A 22,241-nucleotide genomic window follows, 5' to 3' on the forward strand; every position below is an offset into this window, starting at 1 on the left:
TTCGTGTGCTGCATTGGCAAGTCAAATTTCACTACACCATTTGGTGTATGTGATAATAAATGTCCTTTGTGGTTTGTAAGCTGTGCAAGTAAGAAATATAACATAAATATTGTCATAAATAAGTAGAACCAGTATAAATGTTGAAAACTATGCTGCCACCATTCCTTAAGCATTAGGCCTTTGAACATTTTTGACTGCAGTTGAGCAGAGTTTTATCTTTTTAAAGGCTGCAAACATTTTTAGTTTAAGAGGCACCAAGTCATCATTGTTGTGTTTATCTAAATAAATATCGAATAAATCTATTAGAATACTGGAATTACAAAACTGGGAGCAAATCCAAGACCGGAAATGGTGGAAAAGTACCCAAAGAACACAGTGCTGGTTTCGCTCAGTGGACAATGATGACGCTGTGAATAAAAATAAGAGGGGATTTATTCATCCATCTCAGCTGCTATCACTGCTTTAGCAGGTCGCTTAACAACAGGCAGTTTCACATTTGCAGAACATTGTGCCAGTGAGACTTCACACACTAGCCTAAATTCTACAGGCGTTTCAGGTAATGTACTATCGAGTAGTACATTGTATGGAAAATGAAGCATGCAATACACAAATGTCCAGAATTTATTTCCCCCCCCCCCCATCTTGTTCCAAGTCAGTGTTTTGAGGTAAATGCAAGTTCATACTGATCTTCTGCAGCAAGTTTAATTTGAACCTTCCACTATCCTACGCAACTGCAGGCCAAGTCCACCTTTAGCCACTTGCAGAGGCGTCTTCTCTTCTTTGTTTTCAATATAAATACTTGCTCCGTTCTCCACCAACAGCTTAGCTTCTTCATCCCGTTCTTCATCACATGCCAAATGTCTGAAAGGAAAAGTTTAAAACAGTCTTAATTTACATCCCAAATGTAGTACGGAAAAAACATTACCTACAACATCCTATTTGCTGATTGCCAGAGTTTACAGCAGTAGTTACCTAACATAAATATGGAGAATTCAGTCTTTTTTTTTCAAATTCACAGATAATTCACCTCGGCTACAATTTATATACAAGATATGTTAACATTTGTTTTTATTCAGTCTTCAAGTGTATGTGTTAGTCGGCTTACGTCCACGAAGCAGCAGGAGGGGCACTGTGGTTAGCAGTTTTATTTATTTGTGCACAGGATGTGGATACTGCACCCAGGGTCAGCATTAAATGTTCACATTTTAAATGCTCCTGAACTAAGGAGACTATTCAGAGTGAACCACATTGAAGTTTGAAGTTGCACATTAGCTTGAGCATTTGAGGATGACAGATTTCCTTCTCTGTAGGACATTAGTGAACCACATGGCAATTTAGTGTTTTCTGGTTACTGTTATGCTGGCTTTCGTTAATTCCAGATGTACTCATTTACACAAAATTGGCAACAGCAAGGGAGACCACCAGCAGTTTGATTGCTGTGTTTATTCAAGGATGGCCACTAATGCCTTCTTATCCACACGATTCATCCAAGGAAAACCTCAGACAGTCTCATAAGTAGTTCAAAACACAAGGAAATAGTTGGAACTTTATGAGCTTCTAAATAAAGCACATCTTTCTTAAGAATTTGCCAGATCCATATAGATATCTCTAAACGAAAAAAAAACCAAGGAAACTCTAACCTGGCATGCATAGAACTCAGATATGTCAGACTGGCAGATTTCTGGATTATTGAATGTTATTCCAATTAATGCGCCAAGTGTCTTTAAAATATATATTTTTAATGTTACACAGTACAGTAGAATACTAAATGTATAGGGAGGAACTGCATATGCTGGTTTAAACCGAAGAAAGACACAAAAGTCTGAAGAAGGGTCTCGACCTAAAACGTCACCCATTCTTTCTCTCCAGACATGCTGCCTGTCCCGCTGAATTACTCCAGATTTTTGCAACTACTCCAGAATACTAAATGTTACAGTGAATGTTATGTTTCATTGGTGTGCAGGATCTAGGGACTTGTTGCGTCAGAGGGAATCCGTTTAGTAGAATATTTGGGAGTAAAATATTATGTCTCTATTTGAATGAAACCTCTGGAGATGATACTTTAATATCAAAGTCCTCAAACTTGGTTTAAAGTGGCCATAGTAACAGACTGCAACATATGAAGGATGAAGGCTTGTCGAGTGTCAGTGACAAAGTTATCAAAATGCAGCATACAATGTTAACAACCACACAGAACCAGCCACGTTTCAACAAGATTTTTATCATGTTCTCATACAGTTTAACACACTAGCTGATATTTTAACCTTGTTAAGATTTTTTTTGGTAGTGGAATATTACAATGCATCTATAAATAGGTCACGGTGGATGTTATTTTATTTTAAAATAATTCATAAGATGAATGTCCCCTGTACAAAGTGAACCGAGAAGTGAGATTTATCACAGCTTCCATGTTCCCTTTCATAGTTTGAATAATGGTGTCCATCGAAGAGGGAGGAAATGACTTAAAAATAAATGAGTATTTAAAAATTAAAGATAATTTAAAAAAAAGACAAAAACCACCAGCCCCATTAAACTCAATTGGACATTATCAGCACGATTTTCTCAACAGTTCTCCAGAAAAATACAATTGAAATTTATCACCACAAGATTAGGGAGCTCAATAGTTTATACAGAACTGAAAATGACCAGTAACTTGAACTGTGATAAATAACAGGCACTACACAAAATCAAATTTATAGCTTGTTTAACCCGTTTCATTAATTTTGAGCCATTAGTTACTATATTTATTCTTGTTTCCACTACATCAATATCAGTATGTAAATACTTTAGTTTAGTTTATAATTGTCAAGTACCGTGGTGCAGTGAAAAGCTAGTTTTGTTGTGTGCTATCCTGTCAGCGAAAAGACACTACATGATCAAGCCGCCCATAATGTACAGATACAGAATAAGGGAATAACGTTTAGTGCAAAATAAAGTCCTGTAAAAGATAGTCCAAGGGTCTCCAATGAGGTAGATGGTAGGTCAGGACCCCTCTCTAATTGGTGAGAGAATGGTTCAGCTGCCTGATAATAGCTGGGAATAAACTGTGGATGTGAGGGGTAATTGATGGAGGAATAAATTAGTTAGGGTAAGATTCGCATACAAAAAACATAAAGATAGTTGTTGGTCGGTATGGACTCGGTAGTACGATGGACCTGTTTCCAGGCTATTATCTCTCTAGGACTCTCTGACAATTTATGGAGCAGGCATTTGATGCCTTTTGCAAATTGGGTCTGCCTTTTCTTGTCAATTATATAAGTAAGTAAATCATTCCCAGGTCCAAATTGAAACAGAAATTTACAAATCCAGTTCAGTTTAAGAAAGATTGCAAAGCTTTCTTCAGATGCCCAAGCAAAGCCGACCTGTGTCGAAGCAATTCATATAGTGCAAGAACCATAACGTTGACATCTATTTCCTTCCTTCAGGAAAACTCAATGCTAGAATTCAAAGGATTTGACAAAATGTTACATTAGAATACCACCTAACATATTTGGACAAATGCTTAGACGCCCAAATTTCATACTCTTCTATTATCCCTGCTTCCATCAACTTGAGCTCGCTCTCTTCATAAATAAATTGACTTTGTAATATGTAAAGCCCTTGTAAAAGACATTAGGTAGAATGTCCTCACAGGATTTGCCAACCTCCATATGTAAATCCACCTGAAAGTTCCTTTACAATTTAAAAAAAAAAATCACTTTCTGAGGTTTATCTTGCAAGCAAAAATAGAGTGTCCCATTGGAAATTAAAGGTTTGGAATTGACAGGGGATTATTGATATGTTAAACATATGAAGCCACACCATAATTACTACCTTTTTGTATTCATAGTCCAAAAGGTGCATTGGATGTAACACATTGGGATCCAATTTATAATGCATAATGAAGACCAAGCTGTTTCAGCAAAGTCCAATGGTAATCTAACAGACAAATGATCAGAAATGATGTCACACCAACATGGGTGAAAAGTGACTAGAAGCACCCAAGTGATTTTCTGGAGGAATATGAATCAACTTGAAAGTGGTTGCAATTACAATCCACTTGGGGAAACATGTAATTTAATTTAAGTGGGTGGCATGGTGGCGCAGCGGTAGAGTTGCTGCCTTACCGCGCCAGAGACCCGGGTTCGATCCTGACTGCAGGTAGAGTTTTGTATGTTCTTGCCGTGAACTGCGTGGGTTTTCTCAGAGATCTTCGGTTTCCTCCCACAATGCAAAGATGTACAGGTCTGCAGATTAATTGGTTTGGTATAAAATTTAAATTGTCCCGAGTGTAGGATAGTGTGGGGATCGCTGGTTGGTGCGGACTCGGTGGGCTGAAGTGCCTGTTTCCGCATTGTATCTCTAAACTAAACTTCAGTGAAGAAGAGAAGGCCCCATGGTTGTACAAATACAAATCATAGGATCCAACTGCTTGTATATTAATCATAATAGATTAAATTAGCCATGCCTTTTTAGACTCATTTCCTTGATACCTGGACACCTTTCCTAATTTGCTGCAAGATTCTCCCTCACTGCTCCCCACCTGTGATTATTTGTCAGCCTTTGTTCCCACCCCCATCAAACTTTTCCAGCTCTTTCCCCCCCTACCACATTGTGAGAAGAAGTGTCCGAAACAGAAACATTGCCTGTCCATTCCCGTCACAGATACCGGCTGACCTACTGGGTCCCTCACAATTTTGCTCACAATTCCAGCATCTGCAGCTCCTTATGTCTTCGATCTCTCAGAGACCTCCAATTTAAACCTAAAGTTAACTCTACGAAACACAACTCAGCTTTGCTCAGGCATCTGAAGAAAGCTGGGAACTGTTTGATCAGGCATCTGAAAAGCTGGGAAGCTGAACTGGAATTGTAAATTTCTGTTTCCATTTGGGCCTTGAAATGCTTGATTGATTGATTGATTGATTATACCTTTAATAATCCTTTACAGGAAATTACAGTGCCACGACAGCTTCAAGACAGACATAACACCACACATTTCCTCAAATAGCTTCCATACTTAACTTAACAAGTTAAAATACAATGAATGAAAAAAAAGTGCAGTTATTTATGCGCATTATATAACCTTATAGCAGCTGGTATACAAGACTTCCTATGTCTCTCAGTTTTGCACATTTGTGCAATCAGTCTCTGACTGAAGATGTTGCTCTTGATCACCTTTACTTGTATAATTAACAAGAAAAGGCAGAGCCCAACTGGTAGAAGGTAAATGCATTCACTCAGAAATGGTCATGGAGTCAGAGAGATAATAGCAAAGAAACAGGTCCATCATCCTAGGTACACAAAATTGCTGGGGAAACTCAGCGGGTGCAGCAGCATCTATGGAGCGAAGGAAATAGGCGACGTTTCGGGCCGAAACCCTTCTTCAGACTCCATCATAGGTCCATCATCCTACCTAGTCCTTACTGACCAGCAACTATCTTTTGTTTAAGAAGGAACTGCAGATGCGGGAAAATCGAAGGTAGACAAAAATGCTGGAGAAACTCAGCGGGTGAGGCAGCATCTATGGAGCGAAGGAAATAGGCAACGTTTCGGGTCGAGACCCTTCTTCAGACCTGACAAAAATGCTGGAGAAACTCAGCGGGTGAGGCAGCATGAGTCTGAAGAAGGGTCTCGGCCAGAAACGTTGCCCATTTCCTTCGCTCCATAGATGCTGCCTCACCTACTGAGTTTCTCCAGCATTTATGTCTGCCAGCAACTGTCTTTTTGTCCTTTTTATACGAATCTTACCCCGACTAGTTTTATATCTCGATTAATTCCTCCACACTACAATGTATTTGCAATGTAATTGACCTATCAACCTGCATTTTTGGAATGGGAGAGGAAACCAAACAACATGTGGTCACAAGGTGAATGTGCAATGTCCACACAGAGAGAAGGTGAGGGTTGGGTATCAGGGTTGCTGGAGCGGTGACACAGCAGCTTTACTAGCCACACCACTCGGCTGCCTAAAGGATGATGCAGTCTGGTGTCTGAAATACATAGCAGCTAAAAGCTTACAATCACAATGTGTTGGTTGGCACAGGACCAACGTAATGACAAGTAAACAAAATCTAACGATCACAAAATAATTACTTCTAAATTAGAAATTTTCACCATGGTTAGATTAAAATTAGCAAATGAAATATTTTGAAAAATCCTACTCAATAATCTAGTTTACAAGCAGCCATGTGATTTGTTGTTTTTTTTTAAATAGCATGCCTGAGCAAATAGATCTCCTGAGCAAACATTGTCAGTGTGGGGCTTTGCTAATGTAAAGCATAATTCTTACAGGGCTGACAAAAGGAGTTGAAAAAATATTTTAACATTTTGTAACAAATGTGTTCAAAGGCTCACATTATTTTCTTTGACCACCCATCATCCACAACCCCAATGATTCATTCTGTCACTACTTCATGGCTGCAATACTTACTGTTTACAAGTGCAGTGCATTAGTCTTTACTTTAGAGCTACAGCGTGGAAACAAGCCCTTCGGCCCACCATGTCGTTGACAATTAGTGATCACCCCATATCCTACACACTAGGGACAATTTACAATGTACAGAAGTCAATTAACCTACAAACCTGCGTGTCTTTGGTGTGTGGGAGGAAAGGAGAGCACCCGGAGAAAACCCAGTTACATGGAGAACAAAGTCCTTACAGATAGCACCCATAATCAGGATCGAACCCAGGTCTCTGGCGTTGTATGGCAGCTACTCTACCGCTGTGCGACTACACCATCAGTTGTTCGCCAAGGCTACTCCAATAGCATTTGCCAAACTCCCAAACTCCACCACTCAGCACGCGTTAAACTGACAGCACTCTGTTTAAACTGGAGCGGGACAGGCAGATCAAAGCTTACAATAATAATAGATATCCCTTATGCCTCACATATAGGTTAGAGGAAATCATGATTGGGTTGGGGAGTGGGGAATGCTATAAGAGGGAAATGGTACGAAAGGGATTGCTCTCCCTTATGCAGAGCTGCCAAATTTTGTCAGAGCATTTCAGTATTCTAGTAACTGAAAATCAGCATTATGCTGAGGAAATCAGTGTTTTTATGCGGTGCCATTTTGCTAAAAGAAAAATGTGCAGTCATACCCATGTAAGAGTACAAGAATGCATAACTTTGCTACCAATTGACATGTCTTCTACGCACCTTACTTGACAGTGCATTCATTGCCATCTCTTTGTATACTGCTGTTTGAATGGCTGCTTCCTGCTTTTAGCACCAGATGATGACGTAGCAGCCATTTTGGAAGCCTCCCTCTCCCTCCCTCGTTCCCCTCTCTCCCTCCCCTTCCTTCTTTTCTCCCTCCCTTATTCCCTCCATCCCTCTCTCCTTCTCTCTCCTTCTCCCTCCCTCTCTCATCTCCCTCTCCACCCCTCCTCCTTGAGCCCATCCACCGTTCTGTAAACTCAAGGCCAATCCCAATGTAACTGCAATCCCACTGGTAACCTTTCACCACTAGGCTTACCCAGAATTCTACCAGTGCCTGAAAAACAAGCAAAGGCTCAACTTCCACCGAGAAAGAGAATTCCAAAGACTCATTGTTATACGAGAATTTTCCCGAACAGTCTGTGACGCATAGCGCTATATTTAGAACCTACAGCACAATAGCCGACAGCTCTTCGTTTAAATTCCCACGCGTTAAACTGTTTAAACCTGGAGCTGGATAGGCAGATCAAAGCTTACAAAAATAATCATCCAGATCTTGAAATTTAAAATACTAATAGATTTAATCTGCTATAATTTTTAGAGGTACTGTATGACTTTTTATATCCTTGCATTTTTTAAGCAGCAAGATTTTGACAATTTAACCGGGTTATTACTTTTCCATTGGCGAGTGGTATGTTAATGAAACAGGAAGTCGGGCCGATTAAAAAAAAAAAATCCATATTTAATAACGCGAAATCGTTATCTCCGTACAAAATACAGAAAATCAGTACTACTTGGCAGCTCTGCTTATGAGTTGGCATGGATGCAATGGATTGAATAACAGTGCAGAAGGTTGTCATAAGGTTAATATGGATGTACACTACCCTTACTTAGAAATATATCACAATACCTTCCTGCCCAATGTGACTGTGCAAGAAGGAACTGCAGATACACAAAAATGCTGGAGAAACTTAGCGGGTGCAGCAGCATCTATGGAGCGAAGGAAATAGGTAACGTTTCGGGCCGAAACCCTTCTTCAGACTGATAGGGGGGTGGCGGGGAGAAGGAAGGAGAAAGGAGGAGGAGCCCGAGGGCTGGGAGGAGACAGCTCGAGGGCTAAGGAAGGGGAGGAGACAGCAAGGGCTAACAAAATTGGGAGAATTCAATGTTCATGCCCGCCGGATGCAGGCTCCCCAAGCGGAATACGAGGTGCAGTTCCTCCAATTTCCGGTGTTGCTCACTCTGGCAATGGAGGAGACCCAGGACAGAGAGGTTGGATTGAGAATGGGAGGGGGAGTTGAAGTGCTGAGCCACCGGGAGGTCAGGTTGGTTATTGCGGACTGAGCGGAGGTGTTCGGCAAAACGATCACCCAACCTCCGCTTAGTCTCACCGATGTAGATCAGCTGACATCTAGAGCAGCTGATGCAGTAGATGAGGTTGGAGGAGATACAGGTGAACCTCTGTCGCACCTGGAATGACTGCTTGGGTCCTTGAATGGAGTCGAGGGAGGAGGTAAAGGGACAGGTGTTGCATTTCTTGCAGTTGCAACGGAAAGTGCCCGGGGAGGGGGTGGTACGGGAGGGAAGGGAAGAATTGACAAGGGAGTTGCGGAGGGAGTGGTCTTTGCGGAAGGCAGACATTGGGGGAGATGGGAAGATGTGGCGAGTGGTGGGGTCACGTTGGAGGTGGCGGAAATGACGGAGGATTATTTGTTGTATGTGACGGCTGGTGAGGTGAAAGGTGAGGACTAGGGGGACTCTGCCCTTGTTGCGAGTGCGGGGATGGGGAGAGAGAGCAGTGTTACGGGGTATGGAAGAGACCCTGGTGTGAGCCTCATCTATGGTGGAGGAGGGGAATCCCCGTTCCCTGAAGAATTAGGACATTTCAGATGCCCTGGTGTGGAACGCCTCATCCTGGGAACAGATGCGACGTAGGCAGAGGAATTGGGAGTGGGGGATGGAGTCCTTACAGGAGGCAGGGTGGGAAGAAGTGTAGTCCAGATAGCCATGGGAGTCAGTGGGTTTGTAGTGGATGTCAGTCAGAAGTCTATCACCTGCGATGGAGATAGTGAGGTCAAGGAATGGTAGGGAAGTGTCAGAAATAGTCCAGGTGTATTTGAGTGCCGGATGGAAGTTGGTGGTGAAGTGGATGAAGTCAGTCGCTGGCAGATGCTGGTTTAAACCAAAGATAGGCACAAAAAGCTGGAGTTACGCAGCAGGACAGGCAGCATCTCTGGTGAGTAGGAATGGGTGATGTTTCGGGTGAAACCCTTCTTCAGACTGGTTAGGGATAAGGGAAACGAGAGATATGGACAGTGGAGAGATAAAGAACAATGAATGAAAGATATCCAAAAAAGTAACAATGATAAAGGAAACAGGCCATTGTTAGCTGTTTATGGGGTGAAAATGAGAAGCTGGTGCGACTTGGATGGGGGTGGGATAGAGAGAGAGGGAATGCCGGGGCTACCTGAAGTGAGAGAAATCAATATTCATACCGCTACTCCCACCAGAGGAGCTGCAGTGTTTAGGAGAGTGGCCCATCTGGACCCTAGAGGGAAATTTAAAATGGGCAACAAAAGAGTACTGCCGGAAACCTGAGCATGGTTTACATAGATCAAATGCACCACTAAATGCCCACAAGGCAGAATTAAAATTTCAAGTAAACAGAACATGTTTTCAGAGTTTACTTGCTTATTCAGAAAATGCCTGGGATTGAATTATGTGCACAAGTAGAAAGTTAGAGATGAAAGTGCAGTTCTGAAGTAACATGAAATTTCTAAAGCAATACATGTATTAAAAAAACAAATCACCCGCACATGACAGTTTAAGACCCATGTATACAGAGGATTTAGACCTTTAAATCCCATTTGTAGATCTTCCGTGGAATACTATAGTGGATGTGACGGGGCAAGGCTATTATCGTGTAATCAGTTTATGGGAAGGAAGAGTGGTGCTGTAATTTGGGGGTATTTTCAATCTCTTTTCATTATATCCCGGAGATTCAATGATTGCTTTCAAATTTGCAGTATAAAATCATTCATGACAAAAATAACTCTCCGCTGCATCATGTTTGCTAACTCCCTTTCTAACAGGAATAATCTTAACAGAAAACATTAACTTTTCATAAAATCCGTTTTAAATGAATGATACTGAAACATACACCAAATTGATATTTGCAAGATGTTTAAAATCCCTATTATTTGTTACACGTATACCGATGACAAAGGCAGGAATAAGTGAGGACCCAAAGTTGCTGAAGCTACTTCAGGTTTGACCCTTATTTGTCAATACATTTATCTCATATGACCTCCTCCTGATAATAGAGTTTGAACTTACAGTGGCGTGTTTCCCTCCAGATCCTGGAGGTTTGTAGAGGCTCTGTGCTTCAGTAGAAGCTGGGCCATGTGGAAATTTCCTTTCGCTGCAGCTCTATGCAAAGGAGTAGAGTGGATGTTATCCGGAATATTGGGGTCTGCTCCATTCTCTAATAACATGCTTGCGATCTAAATCAAGGGAATCAAGTCAAAAGTGTTCATTTGCCATATGCACTGGATAGGAAAAGGAACAAAACCAATTTTACCTGCTGCAGCTTTATAGATTGCATGTAACACTTAAAGACACATCTCATGTAACAGCAACGACAATAAGTAATCAGTTAATCTCAATAAGGTACACCATGATAGTGTGAAAACAAAGTGCACACAGAAACCAGTTAGAGAAAACAGATTAGTGCCGTTCTATAAGAAGCGCTGTTTTAGAGCTATAAATATTTTAAAGTGCAAAGACGCAAGTAAAACGCTGAGGAAATCTAAAATAGGTGATGGAAACATTCCGCAGGTAAAGCAGCTGTTGTGGAGAGAAAGACAGAGATAATGTTTCAGATCAATAGATGAACCGGAAACGTTAGCTTAACTTTGATTAAAGAATGAAGTTGAGCATTGGCATGCAAGATAGTTCCCCCCAAACAGCATTTGTTTTACAGTAAAAGATTAGCAAAGAGACAGTTAAATCTCATTAGCAACTGGATAACAATCACCCTCCCACACAACTACTGGAAATAGCTGCAATAAAAAATCCATTATCTGTCAAAATAAAAGATATAAAATGCTTGCTGAACAGACGGCTTTAATATAAAACAGATCAGGCCGATTTCAAAATCCCATACTACAGCATCTCCTGCTTGCCAGAGTATGCAACTACTTTCACTGAAAGGAGTAAAGTTGGTATATGGTTCACACTTATTTTGTGCTGCTATTCAAAAATGTGTGCCTTTTCATTCCAAAATATAGACTTGCACCATTTCAATGTACATCATTGAGGAAAATAAGTTTGCAAAAAAGTAATGTTCAAATATACACGAGATAATGCAATTTTTTGTAGAAATTGCCTCCTGAAATCTGTTTCGTTTTCATCCTGTTAGAGTTACTCAGCAGGTCAGGCAGCAACACTCAGCAGGTCAGGCAGCAACTGTGGAGAAGATTTGTGTCCAAAACGTCACCTATCCATGTTCTCCAGAGATGCTTCCAGAGTTACTCTAGTGCTTTATATCTATTTTTGTGAAGCAGCATCTGCAGTTCTTTGTTTCTACAATATGCATATAATGTCTGATGTGTAATTGGGTTTTGATACCAATGAGCGACCATGGACTGCGTCTTTCCAACTGATAAATAGGTCAGTTGTTTTAAATAATGCACCCGACTTTAAATCACCATCAGTCAAGATTCCATCGTAAAGAAAATGGCCTGGACCAGATTGAACTATAGATCAACAGAAAAATATAATGTAACCCTTACACGCAGAATAAAAGATAGATGGATTATTATTAACTAGAAGCTGAGAACAAAATATTTTTTTGTCACTCGGATATTAATACAGCACAAATCAATATTTGTCAAAATATGCTTTATGTTTTCTACGTGCTCTTCCCACTCATCAAAATTATTTCTGCAAGCGAAAAGGAGGTACGTGGTCTCAAATATGAAACAAGCAGGAGCCTGAGAAAAGAATCCAGAGGAAACTAAATGCTGAGCTTTGATGAAAATGAACCTAGTCCACTGTGAATAATATATTAATTAGAGGGTTTTTTTGGCCTGAGGGGCAATACTGAAGTATAGGAAGACCCAATTCCTATGTGTAGGGAGGAACTGCAGATGCAGGTTTACACCGAAGATGGACACAAAATGCTGGAGTAGCTCTGGGGGACAAGCAGCATCTCTGGAGGGAGGGAACAGGTGAGTTTCGAGGTCGAGACCCTTCGTCAGGTTGAGCGCCAGGGGAGAGGGAGACATGAAAGAGTAAGGTGTGAAAACGACAGATCAAAGCAGACAATGTTCAAGGAAATGTAGAACGGTTCATTGGTAGCTGAGGGGAAGGTGACAACGAGGTACAATCAGTAAAATTAATCAAGGGGACAGTGAAGCTAGTCGGAAAACTAGGATAGGGGAGGGGCGGAGAGAGGGAAAGCAAGGGTTACGAAGTTACGAACTCCCTCGCCCACCCGAGCACTGTCCGAAAATCCCGCGCGCCAACGGTCTGTCGGCCTGCAGGCGAATTGATGGCGTACGCAGCTTCTCGTTGGGCGTACGCAGCGTCTTGACGGCGTACGCCTAGCACATGGCGTTGAGCGATGACGTCACCGCCCGGCGTGCCGTTGCGTGATGACGTCACAGCCCGACGCATGGGACGTCCAAATTCAGTCGGCCCACCTCCTGCCCAGCTGATTGGTGAGTATGATGTCGGGACCAGCCCTGCACAACTCTATACGCCTCCGCGGTGCGAATTGGGACCGGTCCCGCGAGGCCGTACGCCTCAAGCGACCACGTTTGGTCGCGCTAGACGCATGCAATCGCATGCTGGTGGGACAGGCCCTTTACCCTTCCACATCTCTGTTTTCTCTCTCCCCGACTCTCAGTCTGAAAAATGGTCTCGACCTGAAACGTCACCCATTCCTTCCATCCAGAGATGCTGCCTCAGCCGCTGAATTACTCCAGCATTTTGTATCTATCTAGCCTACAATTCTTTGCAGATGGAAGTTAAAATTACCAGTTACAACTGAATAATACGGAACATACAAATATAATGGATACGGAAAAATAAAGTTAAATATACTAGTAAGGCATGCAAAACCAATAGGAAAAAGAGGCAAAAGTAAAATGAATCAATAAAGACAAATTATAATCAAATTCTTCACCAAATTAGTTAAGAATATTTCTTCAGTACTCCTAGTTTTTTTTCACTCAACTAAAAACATTAAAAATGCCATTCGCTCTAAATACAACTGAAAAATTAAGTACTTGCAACAGAAATAATACAAGGCCTACAAAACATGAACCTTTCTGGCTTCTTGTAGTTTGTCGATCAAAAACGTTAAATTGTGAAGCCAGCTATTGGTATCAGCACTATCCAAAGCACGACTCAAGAAAATATATATCGGCAGGTCGAATTCAACATTTGATGTGAAATTAAATCTAGGGCAAAAAGAAAACGGATAAGGTTGTTTCCATATTCTTGTCAGAAAGTGCCCTGGCCAATGGCAGGGTTCAGGGCAGGTTCAGATAAAGGAGTAGTCTAGTTTTACACAAATTCACAATGGAAATACTGCTTAGGTGAATACTAAGGGCTGCAAATATTTGTGTCACCACATTCCAACTGGTGGAAAAGAAAAGTTTAATTGGTCATAGAGTAAATGCAGACAGGGGGAAGTGAAGTGGTCAATATCTGAACTTTTATTAAGTATACAAATTAGAATCTGTCTGGTTTATTTTGAATCAAAAATATTATAATGGCTAAGCCTTTGATGATATAGATTGGTGTAAATGAGTAATCCTTATGCTTTTCATACTGGTTTGAAACATTAATCAAGGCTGAAAGATTGTGGAGAAACTATAAATCACCGTCATGTTTTACTCTGTGGCAGATATTGTGGAAAGAAAATGAGGTATTGCAGATTTATACGTTACAACCGGTGTAACTAAGGAAGGAGGATGTGACATTAGGCATCACCGGGGAAAAGCATTGAAGTTTGCACTAGAATAAGAGACCTTAAACTGTTTGTGGCTGAATGAGCAAGTCGAAAGATTCACAAGAGTACATTAAATCTCAAACCCAAACAAGCATAAGGACATGACTTCCTACTTCAAGAGAATTGTCAAACAGAGCAACAATAAAAAGTGGATGTTGACCAAACAGAAAGTGACTCCTATTTAAAATGTTAGTCTAATACCTCATATCTGTTTCGAGATGCAGCATAATGCAGGGGGGAGCAACCATTCTGATTGACAGCATTGACCTGAGCTCCTTTGCTAATCAGCACTCTCACGATTTCTTCGCGGCCTGCTGACGCAGCAATATGCAAGGGAGTCCAGCTGACCTGCAATGAGTAAAAACAGTCAGCAATCATTCACATGCGTGATAAAATGCTGGACCCAAGAGACAGAAAGTAATCAAATTGCACACATTGAGACGACAACAAAAAAGGAATAAAAACAACAAACATCCGACAGCTGACTGCCTTGTTATTTTTCCACTTTCTACTTTTTATGTTGGTTGTCCCACATTTGTTGTTTTATCTTCTATTTATCCTTTGTTACATTATGAAGCACAATTGAAAATTTGTTCTGCTTACTCTGAGATTTTTGAACCGACCCCTGTCGGGGACATTCCCAGATCAGAATTATGTGATTTGTTCCCCCATAATTAGCCAGTTTGCCATTATAGACAAAGGAATTGGTTAGTTCAGTTGAGATACAGCGCGGAAACACGCCCTTCAGCCCACTGAGTCCGCACCAACCATTGATCCCCATGCACTAGCACTATCCTACACCCTAGGGACAAGTTACAATCTTTATCGAAGCCAATTAACCTACAATCCTGAATGCCTTGAGTGTGGGAAGAAACCAGAGCATCCAGGGAAAACCCACATGGTTGCAGGGAGAACGTACAAATTCTGTACCCAGTCCTCAGAGCCAGGATCCAAACCAGGTCTCTGGCGCAGGAACTTCACTGCTGCGCCACCATGCTGCCCTAAATCTTGTCTGTGCAAGTTTATTTCTTTTATGGTCTTAGTTACAGGGAGAAACACTACAGATACAGTCCACAGATGATTTCAGCCCACATTCCGACCAACACCCCAGATTTTACTACTCGCCCACAGTTTACAGCACTCAATTAATGTACCATTACTGGCCATTACTGTGTGCAAAGCATTAGCTGGAAAGAAGCAAGAGGGGACGCCTAATTTGACTGAAGAGATTTCTGCAAAGGATAGTATATTTCCTCCATGTCTCACTGTTTGGCCAAAATTAGATCGTAGCAAGGTCACAAAGAGAAGTCAAGAAATAAGTTTGAATTGGAGAAACAGAATGCTGATTTTGTTTAGAGATACAGCATGGAAATGGGCCCTTTGGCCCACTGAGTCCGCACCGACCAGCAATCCCCACACATCCTACTACCCTACACAAGGGACAATTTAAAAATTTTTTATACCAAGCCAATTAAACTACAAACCTGTACATCTTTGGAGTGTGGGTGGAGGGTGTGCTGATGCTGAAGGCGTTTGGCTGCAGTTTAGAGATTGCAACAAAGGACATTCATATTGTATGACAGATAGACCTTTATCTTGCCTTATGACAGGCCTGGAATTATATAGTCCTAAAAATAGAGTTAATGTCAAAGAAAACTGTTCAATTTCTTAGCAATATGAATTTAATTTGAAAATCAAAATGTATTAAGTTTGAGACAATAGCAGAAAGTGGTGGAAACACTCAGTAGATCAGGCAGCATCGATGGAATGAGAAACATTTCAGTTTGAGGCTCAAGAAGGAACTGCAGATGCTAGAAAATGGAAGGTAGACAAAAATGCTGGAGAAACTCAGCGGGTGCAGCAGCATCTATGGAGCGAAGGAAATAGGCAACATTTCGGGCCGGAACCCTTCTTCTGACCCTTTGAGGACCTTTGCGTTTGAGGAACTGGAGGGCGGCAATTTACTCTTAAACGCCAGAAACTAGGAACTGCAGACGTTGGATTCCAAAAATCAAAGTACTGGAGTAGTCCCAACACCATGTCTAAAACTCTCTTCCTGCAGATGTGGCCTGACCTACTGAGTATTTCTAGCACTTTCTATTTTTATTTTAGATCTCCTGCTTTGGATTTTTTAAATTTATTTTCATTTTAGTTTTAAGTTGCAGAGAAGGGGAGGGGGGGGGGGCTGAATTATAATGGGATAAGGAGGTCTTCTGGTCGATGGGAGCAATAATAGCATGCAAGAAAGAAAAATAAGAGAGCTTAAAATGTAAAATGCAGGTCTGTAGGACATGCTCAGCAATCAAGCTATGCTCAATGAAAAACCGAGTCAATATCACAATTGGATGACTAGTTTAGAGATACAGTGTGGAAACAGGCCCTTTGGCCCACCGAGTTAGTGCCAACCTCCGCATGCTGACACTATCCGACACACACTAGGTATAAATGTATAAATTTACTTTTATACCAAGCCAATTAACCTACAACCCTGTATGTCTTTGGAATGTGGGTGGAAACCAAAGATCTCGGAGAAAACCCATGGGGAGAACGTAAAACTCCGTAAAGACAGCACCCGTAATTGGGATCGAACCTGGGAATCCGGTGCTGCAAGGCAGCAACTCTACCGCCGCGCCACCGTGCCATCAATGGACTAACAATGGAGAATATATAACCATGAAAATACAATGGCTTTCATTTTGAAACATAATAAAACAATCTAAGACATTTAATTTTAGGGCATTTAATCGACACTGCCTGATAACGAGAAGCTTCCTCAACAGGTAGGTCCAGCTTGGGTCTCGGCTGAGCGGTAAAAAAAGCATCGTAGACGAAGAGGATGCAGAACTCTTGGGGTAGGCAGAAAGCAGAGTGGAGACCAGAATTATTGGGAGGATTGTGGGATGATACTAAACACAGAAATGGGAACAGAATATCCACAGAAGAATTTAACAGGTGAAGGAGGATTTTAAAATGGACTGCAGCCACAGATAAGAAATAGTTGCAGAAGAAATAATTAACTCCACTTACGTCATCTGTAGGATCGACTGGTACTCCAAGATTTAGCAGGAAGTCTACAATGTCCTTGTATCCAGCTGAGCATGCCCAATGTAAAGCTGTCCTGTTATCCTACGCAAATAGACAGGAAAAAGATTTCAAACCATTCACTTTAACATGGGAGAGCTTACATACTTCAAATAAGTAACTTCATAACTTCCTGAGCCATCCAAACATGATTTAAGAGTGCTCTGTGGTCCATGCACTACTGTAATGCAGGGAACGCAGGCAGCCAGGATGGACAGGTTCCACAAACAGGGGATAATAAGATAATCTTCCCCCCCAAATGTCACATTGATTGAAACCGGGGCATGGAGATAGTTTAATTATTTCTCCAACTGGGAATATAATGCTGTGCAGTTCTGAGGGATTGAAGTTGGATCCAAAAGTTCCGACTATTCAAGTTCACATTCACATTTATTGTCCGATTAAGGTACAGTGACATTTGAGTTACCATGCAGCCATACAATCAAAAAGAACACAATACACAATAGAATTTAACATAAACATCCACTACAGTGGAATCAACATTCTTCACTGTGATGGAAGGCAATAAAGTTCAGTCAGTCTTCCTCCTTTATTCACCCATGGTCGCGGCATTGCACCCTCCATAGTTGAAGCTACGGACCACCCGATGTGCAAGCCCTCTCGTCGGGATGATCGAAACTTCAACGTCGGGACTGATCGGGTCACACACTCCGCGGCTTGGAATTCCTGAATCGGCCACTTTTTTACTGGAGACCGCGGCTTCACGATGTTATAGGCCGCGAGGCGGGAGGTCGGAGCTCTTTTCCGGCAAGGGATCGACCCCGCTCAGTGATGGTAAGGTCCGCTCCACGCATGCTGCTAGAAGCTCTGCAGACCGAGGCTTCAGGATGTTATAGGCAGCAGGACGGCAGTCGGAGCACTTCTTCTGGCCAATCCCGGCAAGGGATCGCCCTGCTCCGCGATGTTTAAGTCACGCTGCTGAACCCTCCATCATCCACCATTCCCACACTAAAACATACATTTAGACATACTAAAAAACAAAAAAAAGCCGAAAGGACAGACACGCTAACGAGACTGCCGCTCGTGGCGCCACCCGATATTCCTTTCTTTTTTCCCCTAGTCTGCCTGTCTGCGGACCAAGCCATCAAGAGCAACCAGTGTCCTTCGGCCCTCTCTCAACCATTGTATCTCCAACTGTAGTATCGCCCATCTAAACCTCTCCACTCCCCTTACCCACTCCAACGTCATCCCCTCTGAATGTTCAGCCCTCTGCTCTCGCAGTACCAACCCCAATATTGTCGTCAAACTCGCTGATGTAGTCTGGCAGGCTCTCGGATACCTCCTCACTCCTACCCCTTGACCATAACTTCACTGATGAACACCAAGTCTCATCTCCCAAACCATCACTGAACTTATTGCCTCCCCTTCACAACCCTGCACTAGCCATTTCTTTCTCTTTACGAAAATCCGCAAGGATGTGTTTCTGCCTGTTACTGCCCCACAAACCCATCTCCAGACACCTTCATTGGATCTTAACCCCTCATATCCAGTCCCTTCCGACTACATCCGAGACCACTCACACAACCCTCACCACTTCGATAACTTCCAATTCCACAGAGTCCATGCCAGCCATCAACCACCCGTTCACAATAATTCTACGTTATCACACTCTCTCACCCATTATACACTAGGGGCAGAGGAAAATTAACCAGACGAAACCCATGTTGTCACAGAGATAATAACATGCCAACTCCACACGGACAGCAACCGAGGTCAGAATCAAACACGTGTTTCTAGCGCTGGGAGGCAGCAGTTCTACCAGTTGCACCACTGCGCTGTCCTTAAGGTTGGGACATTTTTTTCTTTGGAGGATGAGGTGTACAAGATCACAAGGAGCATGAATAAGGTGAATCCTCAGTCCCCCCCCCCTCGTCCCCAGAGTAGAGGAGTCTAAAACAAGAGAGGATAGGCTTAAGGTGAGAGAGGAGAGATTTAACAGGGACTTCAGGGACAACCTTTCCACATCAATGACATTGCAACCGACAACAGGTCTGAACCATGATATGTTGCACTATAAATTAGAAATTGCAAAAATTAAAATAAAATTAGCCAGAACAAGAAACTTTAATACAAGATGTTCTGTTGGTTAGTCATTCTAGTCAATCATTATTCCCTTCAGACTTAAAATGCCCAGCAAACAAGGTGTCATTCCTTCGGAGCTAAATAAATTGCATGTGCTGAAATCCCGAAGTGAAGAAAGGCAAGATATAGTTGGCAGGTCAGACAGCATCTGTGGTGAGAGGTGGGTAACACTTCATTAGATCAGATCAAATACATTTTACTAAAGTCATTGATTTGAAACGTTAACTGTTTCTTTCTTCACATAATCTATCTAATCTACTGTGTGAGTAGATGCTTTCTGTTCTGATTTTTGTTAGAAAAAGATATCGGAAGGGAGAACGAGAGATGCTCTTTAAATTTCTTCCCATATAATATTCACAGCCAGCTCAGGAAAACAATATTTAATCTTATTAATTCAAAATAAATTTCTGACATTACTAAGTTGATAGATCAGGTTAGACAATGTCCATTTGGATTTCCTGTACATCTTATTCTACAAACAATTCATGCAATTTCCTTTTGCATTCATTATCAGAAGCAATTTGTTGCAGGGGCACTGCTGGAGAATACTTTGATTGCTGATGCCTTGAGATAATATTCCAAACAGATCACATAGTTAAAAGTGAGATTGCGGAAAACCAAAATATACAAATCTGTGAAGATAGACCAAAAATACTGGAGTAACTCAGCAGGACAGGCAGCATCTCTGGAGAGAAGGAATGTGTGACGTTTTGGATTGGGACCCTTCTTCGGATTAAGAGTCAGGGGGGGGGAGGGAAATTAGCGGGTACAGCGTGAAAAGAACAAATCAAGGCAGACGATGATTAAGGAAATGTAGAATGGCTCAGGGGAAGGTGACAACAAGGCAAACAGTAATATTAGTATAGTTAAGTTCATTGTCATGTGTACCGAGGTACAGTGAAAAGCTTGAGGATAGTGAAACTTGTCTTAGAGAACTAGAGTTGGGCAGGGACGGAGAGAAAGATAATAGGGTTATTGAAGTTAGAGATATCAATTTTCAAACCACTGGGGTGTAAGCTGCCCAAGCGAAATATGAGGTGCTGTTCCTCCAATTTCTGTTTGGCCTCACATTTACTTGTATCTAAGATATGCATTGCTTCCTTTAAAGAACACTGTCTAACCAATGGTAGACAAAATGCTGGAGAAATTCAGCGGGTGAGGCAGCATCTATGGAGTGAAGGAAATAGGCAACGTTTTGGGTCGAGATCCTTCTTCACACTGATGTGAGGGTGGGGGGTGGGAAAGAAGAAAGGAAGAGGCGGAGACAGTGGGCTGAGGGAGAGCTGAGAAGGGGAGGAGGCAGTAGGGACTAGCTGAAATTGGAGAAATAAATGTTCATACCGCTGGGGTGCAAACTGCCCAAGCGAAATATGAGGTGCTGCTCCTCCAATTTACGGTGGTCCTCAATCTGGCCATGGAGGAGGACCACTGTAAATTGTCTAATCAATTATCTGATTGGACTAGCAGTTGGTTTGTTAGTTTGACCACAGACAGTAACAATGTTGCAATAGCAAACCTTTTGGCAACTAGATAGTTCATCTGCAAGCCAAATAGCAGCTATCAATTCATTGCAGTCTGGTGGTTCTTTGGCTAATGAAGCACAGCTCTTTTACCAATTCCAATAAGATTTGAGTCACTACAAGCTAGATCTTGTTACAAAGAGCTATGTCCTAGCTCTCCTTATAAAGGGCTACTCAGACATGGAAGATACTAGCAAAATACATATATTAATATACAACTGCTTCACATATATCTTTTTCCATTACTTTTCTTCCAATTTGCTGTTACAAAAATAGTCTGAACAAGAACCTGGTTGCAACTCTGACATTTAGGAACTCAAATAAAGTAATCCCAAACACTATTTAAACTGCCCAGTAAAGCACCCTGCATCTATTTGCAGTAGACATCCATATGCATCTTGTGACTAAACTGATGTCATTGAACTTGATACCATTGTTTGATAAAGCATGTTTGATACTTGATACCATTGTTTGATACAGCTCTTTCACTACAAGTGGATTTTCACAAACATTTGTTCACTGGATCCATGTCTGCAAGCTTGTAAACCGACTTTGAACCAGCAATAAATAGATATGCCACCCAATGGACATGAAGTTAGCTATTCATGGGTGACCAGAGACTCAATGAAGATAGACACAAAATGCTGGAGTAACTCAGCAGGACAGGCAGCATCTCTGGAGAGAAGGTAGACAAAAATGCTGGAGAAACTCAGCGGGTGCAGCAGCATCTATGGAGCGAAGGAAATAGGCAACGTTTCGGGCCGAAACGCTTCTTCTCTGGAGAGAAGGAATAGGTTTTGGGTTCGTTCCTTCTTCAGACTACAAAGAGTACAATAATCTGCAGTTCCTTCCTCCACACAGACTCAATAAATATCAGCAGCTAAAGACAAGCAAAGATGCTGTTCAACACAAAATTTTCCATTAGTCCAAACCACTTAATGCTGATGGTGGCTCAGCAATAGATACGTTCTGCAGTGAATCTTGCCAGACAATTGTGAGCCATGTCCAATGGAATTTACATTAGACTTTTGCACCTTCTTGAGGAATCCTCACTTTGGGCAAAGTAACAGTGAAGTGGCTGTGCTTACTTGGTCAGTTTTTGTAGCTAGGCTCTTGTCTGTTAGAATGAGGGCCTTGAGTTGCTCCAGGTGGCCGGCATAGGCCAGGTTGCAGATCTCCACATTGGACACAGAGCCGTCCATGTTGCTGAATCACCGCCCTGTGGTTGCTGCTGTTGCCGCTGCCAACCGGCAGGGGGGGGGGGCCCCAGGCTGCCGCCGCCACCACCACGCGTCACTTCCTATCCTATCCAGGGCCTGGGCCACGTCACTGCCGGGAGTGAGGCCTTCTGGGGGCCGTAGTCCGGGTGCGGATGACGCGG

General features: G+C 42.1%; 1 protein-coding gene across 1 annotated transcript; it reads right to left on the bottom strand.

Annotated features, from left to right (window-relative positions):
- Positions 1–414: 414 nt before the first annotated feature.
- On the bottom strand, positions 415–22,113 carry psmd10 (proteasome 26S subunit, non-ATPase 10). Its single transcript, XM_033030160.1, has 5 exons — positions 21,949–22,113; positions 17,184–17,282; positions 14,358–14,504; positions 10,472–10,638; positions 415–861 (listed from the first exon to the last, which is right to left on the bottom strand). The coding sequence occupies exons 1-5, from the start codon at positions 22,060–22,062 to the stop codon at positions 702–704; spliced, it is 687 nt and encodes a 228-aa protein (XP_032886051.1). The 5' UTR covers positions 22,063–22,113; the 3' UTR covers positions 415–701.
- Between the last annotated feature and the right edge of the window lie 128 nt (positions 22,114–22,241).

Source organism: Amblyraja radiata, chromosome 12, assembly GCF_010909765.2.
Source record: "Amblyraja radiata isolate CabotCenter1 chromosome 12, sAmbRad1.1.pri, whole genome shotgun sequence".
NCBI lineage: Eukaryota > Metazoa > Chordata > Chondrichthyes > Rajiformes > Rajidae > Amblyraja > Amblyraja radiata.

Coding starts and splice junctions, on each gene's coding strand:
- psmd10 (XM_033030160.1), bottom strand. CDS start 22,062: ATGGACGGCTCTGTGTCCAATGTGGAGATCTGCAACCTGGCCTATGCC. Junction 14,505..17,183: donor CAGTCGATCCTACAGATGAC/GTAAGTGGAGTT, acceptor TACTCATTGCAG/GTCAGCTGGACTCCCTTGCA. Junction 10,639..14,357: donor CATCTCGAAACAGATATGAG/GTATTAGACTAA, acceptor CCCTTGATTTAG/ATCGCAAGCATGTTATTAGA.